The sequence below is a fragment of the Balaenoptera acutorostrata genome, chromosome X (genome assembly GCF_949987535.1).
Source record: "Balaenoptera acutorostrata chromosome X, mBalAcu1.1, whole genome shotgun sequence".
Taxonomy (NCBI): Eukaryota; Metazoa; Chordata; class Mammalia; order Artiodactyla; family Balaenopteridae; genus Balaenoptera; species Balaenoptera acutorostrata.
Window position 1 is genome coordinate 125,107,524 of NC_080085.1, and position 6,144 is coordinate 125,113,667.

Consider the following 6,144-nt stretch of genomic DNA (forward strand, 5'->3'; position numbering starts at 1 on the left):
ATTTTAATGTAGAAGGCTTTGGCTCTCTCAGGCCAGGGAAAAGAATGCCAGCCTAGCAACTTCTTGGTATCACTTCAGGGGAGTATCGTCCTATTTGTCAGGAAATCCTTGCAGATGATTTGTGTAGAACGCCTAGTTCGTGCACTGTGTCGACTGCACTGGGTTTTTACAAGAGTTCAGGACACTTTCCATACCTGCCTCAGGTAGGGATTTCTCTCTGCTTTATCCAGGATCCAAAAGGAACTGCTAAGAGCAGTTCCATGGCAGACATTTCTCTCAACTGTGAGACACAGCTTTTGAGAGTTAGGCCCCTGCCACCACCCAGCGAAGACTCAAGCAGCCTTGGCTCAGGGCATTTACACTTGACTGCTCTCCCCTGGAGCCCCACCTCCTCACCCCTTCTTTTACCTTGTTGGCTCCTAGAGGACATTTTGCCATCTTCCTGATCTGATTGCTGCACCTAGACCCTGCCAATCTCTGGGAGGGGTGTGTCTTGCTTAGCCTAGGATCCCCACCTCTAACATACGGCTTTCCAAAGAGCAGATACTCAATTAATGTTTGGCGAAGAAATGAACCAGCGAGAAAGATTTAAGATTTACTTTCTCTCACATTCTTGAATAAGCCAAGCATATCCAGGTACATATCATTTAATTTTACATAACAACAGACTAAAAGAGATACGTGAACCCAAGAATTAGCCATCCTTCACATTTTTTCATCTATTCCTAGAACTCCTCAATTTTACTGTTGGGCTCTTTCAGGTTTCCAAGGAAATTCCTATTCTAACGCCTTGTTATTTTGTTTCAAATCACAAGAAAAGATGGGGGGTTTCTCAGTGTGTTTTGCAAAATTGTAAAACTCTTATTCTTAAATACGATAAACAGCTATAAATGTGTGACCACTGTCATTCATAAACTTAGATTCAGGAGCTAATTAAACAATATTTGAAAAAAAGCCAAAGTAAAAAAAAAAAGATAAATCTCGAAATCAACCATATACAACAGGAACACAAAGATGCTATACACTGTTCCTTCCAGATCCACTCTGGCCCTCCACTACGTAGAACATTGGCTGTTGTCTTCAAACGAAGACTGAAGAATCTGCTTCGGACTTTACTCAGGGCAGGAGAGGCTGCTGGGCATGACACTGGAACTTTCACTGGCTGTGGCACTAGTATCATCCCCGGTGGCAGCTCTGGCCTGGGCTCTCTCATCTTTCAAAGCTTCCTCATACCATGATGGGAAGGAAGTGGGGTCAGACCCACTGATCTCGGCAAAAAACTCCAGGACTTTCATCTTGCTGGTGTCAGCATAGGCCCTTGGACCCCACAGGAATTCATAGTGCGGAGGATCACTGTCAGACACCTGCTGGTACTCTAGATATTGTTCCTTCACCAAATCTTTGGTGACGAGTTTCCTGGGCTCCCCGTAGATGAAATCCTCCTGCCCAGCATATACCCCCATCATATTCAGCACTTCCCAGATTTTCTCCTCAGGGGCACGGTTGCCCTCCATGAAGATCATACCCAGGATAAGTATCAGGAGGCCGGTCTTGGGCATGCCCTGGTCATCATTCAGCATCCCATCGTAGGTGAGGTCAAGTGTTTTGACGAGCACATAGGAGTGGCTGGTGGGGTCCACTCCCTTCACTTCAATGCCAAAGACAACCTCCATGCGCCCACAGACTTTGCTGAAGATCACAGGGAAGTGGTCCTTGTGTTCTTTGATGACATTTGTTAGCATTTCTGCCTTTGTGGTGGGTTCCTTTGTTACATATTTGACACACAGGAACTGCACCAGTTCAGCCACCTTCTTGTTTAGCTCATCACTGAGCAAGGACTCAGGATCTGGTGGAGCCTGGGAGGTGATGGGCCCCTCCTCTTCTTGGCTTCTGGAATTCTCATCAGACTGACTCGATGGAGTGGCTGTGGTGGCAGTGGGTGAGAAGCAGGCTCTCTGAGAACTCTGGAGAGGACTCAGTGCCCCAGTGGCAGGCACCTCCTCTGGAGTGCCCAGGATCAAAGGAGTGAGGGAGGAGGAGGGAGAGGAGGGGAAGGAGGAGGACTCTTCCTTCTCAGCCATGGGAGCCTGCACACCTTCTAGGCCCTGTGCCTCTCTGGGGGTCTGAAGGTCTCCCTCAAGCTTGCAGTGCTCACTCTTCTGACCCAGAGACATGATGACTTGTGATGGAGGTAGCCAACAGGAGGGTGGGGCACTGGGGGAGAGAGGGAGGGTGTCAGTGGCCTCAGCTGAGAAACTCTCCCAGGGCGCCTCTGATAACGGTGACTTACAGGGCTCCTCTTTAGGGGTGCTCCCAGGCACCACAGGGCTCCTGTTGTCCTGGCTGGCCTAAGAACTGAAAGAGGAAGTGAGATAGTTCCTCAGGGTGCAGCCCGAGGATTCCAGGGCTGAGAGCAGGCTGGGTAGAGTCAGGCACTGTGGATTCTCTCTGTTCTGGGGTGGGCGGGGCCTTGGTAGACATTCAGGGTGTGCACCTCTGCTTTGACTTCTGGTACTGCCTGGGCTGTCTCCCGCATGCTGACCTGAGGACACATGCCTCAGACCAAGGCACTCGCCTCCCGGTTCCTAGAACTCCTAGGAGGAGAACTGAGAGGGCTTCTCAGGATGCAGACTACAGGCACAGTCGTGGGCCCCCCAGCGTTGACAGGGGCAGTGGGGCCAGCCTCTGCGATGTCCCCACTGTTCTCGGGAGGATGGTTCCTCAGTGCTGTTCAGAGTCTGGTCTTTCCCCTGCCAGGGTCTGGGCCCCATCACTCTGCTGACGTCCCCCTGACATCACCCTGAGAAGGAAGAGAGGGGGCACCACATCCGACCCCACTTGCCCAGGGCCTCCCAGGGCTACTAGCAGGGGCTGCGTGGGCTTCCGTGGGGCCCGCCTTTATCTAGGGTAGGAGGACCCATCACGTGATCCATCTTTATTCCTGACAGGGCTGCTCCACACTACGCCTCAGCTGGCCAGGCTTTGCATCCTCAGGTTGAAGCCTTGCTTGCGTCTCTGCAAGGGACCACGTCTCCCAGCCCCACGGTGGGAGCCATAGCCTACCGCAACCGGCCTCCTCTGCCCTGTGCGCCTCGGGTACGACGGCAGGGACTGGGCCCTTCTGTTTCGGGGTGGGGGTACCCTCCGATCTCTATCAGGGTATTTGGCTTTACGTCTGGCAGGTTCTTAGCTCGCCCTGCCCCGCCCTCACCTGACATCCACTCAGACCTCCCCGAGACCAAAGTGCCAAGACGCCACTCCCAGCTGCTTCTGCCGGAGTCTCCCAGGGCTGGAGCAGGCGCAGGGCGGGTTTCCGTGGGCCGCCCTCTCTCTGCGGTGAGGTCCCCTCAGCCCTCCTCAGTGCAGTCACAGCTGCTCCTGACAGCGTTTAGGCCTCCTGCATTCTCCTCCCTCAGCCGCGGCAGGGCGGAGCGTCGGGGAGGTGCCCAGGGCTGAGCACAGCAGCAGGATTTCCGCGGGGCCCGCTCTGCACAGAAAACTGTCCTTAGTCGCCCCTCAAGGCCCTCACCTCGAGGCCTGGAGACACCTGGAACTCCTCCCGACGCTGACCCCAGGCCGCACCCCCACGATGAAGCCTCTCCTCCTTCAGACTCTGAAAGCGAAAGTAGGAAACATCACATCCGGGAACACTTCCTGCGGTTGACGGCACTGGCGGGGCGGGGCGGGGGGGGGCGGTCCCGGGGGGCGGTCCCCTCGGCCCGTCCTTATAGGCCTCGCTTTCGTGCCTGGCGGGATCTGGGCCTTCTCACCCTGCCGATCTGATGCTCGCGCCTTCAGACCGAGCGTCTCACCTCCTGAGATCCGCCACCCGGAATGGGGAGAGCGGGTTATCCTTCCAGCACTTGCCGGCGTCTCTGCGCCTGGCAACACTGGTCGGGGTGAATTTCTAGGGACCCCTCTGGTTCTAAGATGGGGGGCATCTCAGTCCTCCTCAAGGCATTCCTGTTTACTCCTGACGGGGCCCGGGACCCCTTCCTTCTGCTGGTCTGAGGATGTGTCCCTCAGGTCAAGGGCACCATCTCCCTGAGGCCCTGACCCTTAAGTGTGAAGGGGGGTGGGGCTTGTCTGTCAACCATACCTGGGGCCTCAAAGGCAGATGGAAAAGGCAGGTGTCTGTGGGATCACCCTCTGTTTGCAGGGGGAGGTTTCTTCAGGGTCCTCACTCTGGCGACTGGCAGAGTCTGGGACTCGTCCCTTTGCTGGCCTGAGTGCAGTCATAGCAGTTGAAGCCTCATCTTCAGATTCCAGAGGTTGAAGTCGGGAAACACTACATCCAGGGGCTGAAAGCGGGCTCAGACAGGGCTGCGGCCCATTCTGTTCTGTCTGGCAGGTCAGTTCAGTCGTCCCACGGGATCAGCACTTTGACTCCTGGAATGGCCGGAGCCCCTCCTCCTGAGAGCTCCCCTCAATCAAGGCTGGCACCGCGGGGTTCCCAGAGTCGGAAATGAGGGGGGCGGTGCTTATCCCGACACACCTGCCAGGAGTCTCCCGGGGATAACATCAGGGATGGAGGAGGAGTCTGCGGGGTACACACGGTTCTGGGGGCGGGGGTTGGATCGCTCTGTCCTCACTCATGAGAGTGCTCCTCTTGGCTGCTGGCTCCTTGATTAATTGCTCTCTCGGAGATTCCTTCTTTTCTGCCAGCTGTGAGCATTTGCCCGTCTGCAAACCTTTCAGAGAAAGGTTTTGGTTCCCAGGCTAGGTGCTAGATGGGAGAGCAGTGGCGCCCATGACGGGTCGTGGAGATTCAGAAAAGCAGCTCACCTTCCTATGGGTCTCTTCACCCGCCAGACATATACTTTGGAAACATACTTTTGTTCTAAAAGTTTATTTTCTGTACTGAAGTGGCTGAGCAGTGTGATTTGGAGACTTCCTACTCTTTTGAGGTTATCTAACATTGCATTGTCCAGTATAGTAATTTCCATTTTTCTTAAGCCTCATTGATATTAAGAAATGTTTTATGTCTCTACCAAGCGTGTGTGTAAGTGTGGTTCACCATTATAGTTGTTATTCCATTTTTAGTACATCCTTTTTGTTAAAATATATTTTTTAAGGCCAGGCTGCACTCACTAAAGTGGTTTCAGGTGGTGATTAACACAGGCTCTGGAGTCATACTGTGTCAATCAACCTAATCTTTCTCCCACCTACCTTCATCTGCCATCAATTTCAGGCTATGGACCCTCCCAAACTTGCCTGCTGCCCCCCTCACTCTCACCAAGTACCAGTTCTTCATTCTCCCCCAAGGGTTCCTCATGTTTTGTTGTTAAGGCTTTGTTGTTGATATTTTTGGTAGGCTGAAAAATGGCCCTCCCAAAGTTACCGTATCTCAGTCCCTAGAACCTGCAAATGCTGCCTTCTTTGGGCAAAGGGTCTTTGCAGATATGATTAGGAATCTTTTGGTGGGAGGATTAGCCTGGATTATCCAGGTGGGCCCTAAGTACAATCACATGTATCCTTACAAGAAGGAGGCAGAAGAAGAATCGACAAACTGAGAAGGCAATGTGAAGATGGAGCAGAGAGATATTTGGAGATGTTGACCTTGAAGATTGCAGTCATGTTCCCACAAGCGAAGGAATGCCAGCAGTTACTAGAAGCTGGAAGAGGTAAGGAATGGGTTTTCCCCTTGAGTCTTCAGAGGGAGTGCGGCCCTGCCAGCACCTTGACTTCAGCCCAGTGAAACTGATTTAGAGCATCTGGCTTCCAGAACTGTAAGAGAATAAACTTCTGTTGCTTAAGTCACCCAGTTCAAGGTAGTTTAATACAGCAGCCCTAGGAGACTAATACCTCATTGCTTATTTGCTTTCATTCTCCCTTCTATGGTTTTCCAGGTTTGATTCTGGGAGTGGAAGACAACAGCCCAAACTTGATTGTCACTTTGGCAACTACAGGTAAGGCACTAAATCTGTAAATAACTCGAGGAGAATTGACGTCTTTAAAATATTTCGTTTCACATCAATGAATATGGTATACGCCTATTTATTTGGGACTCTTTTTTTAACTTAAAAAAAATTTATTTTTATTTATTTTTGGCTGCATTGGGTCTTCGTTGCTGCGTGCGGGTTTTCTCTACTTGTGGCGAGCGGGGGCTACTCTTCGTTGCGATGTGCGGGCTTCTCATTGCGG

The 6,144-nt window shown here is 52.4% G+C and overlaps 1 protein-coding gene across 1 annotated transcript; it reads right to left on the minus strand.

Moving 5' to 3' along the window:
- Nucleotides 1-915: 915 nt before the first annotated feature.
- Nucleotides 916-2,772, minus strand: LOC103007184 (putative MAGE domain-containing protein MAGEA13P). The gene has a single exon (XM_007184572.3). The coding sequence runs from the start codon at nucleotides 2,172-2,174 to the stop codon at nucleotides 1,113-1,115; it is 1,062 nt and encodes a 353-aa protein (XP_007184634.3). The 5' UTR covers nucleotides 2,175-2,772; the 3' UTR covers nucleotides 916-1,112.
- Nucleotides 2,773-6,144: the final 3,372 nt, after the last annotated feature.

Coding starts and splice junctions, on each gene's coding strand:
- LOC103007184 (XM_007184572.3), bottom strand. CDS start 2,174: ATGTCTCTGGGTCAGAAGAGTGAGCACTGCAAGCTTGAGGGAGACCTT.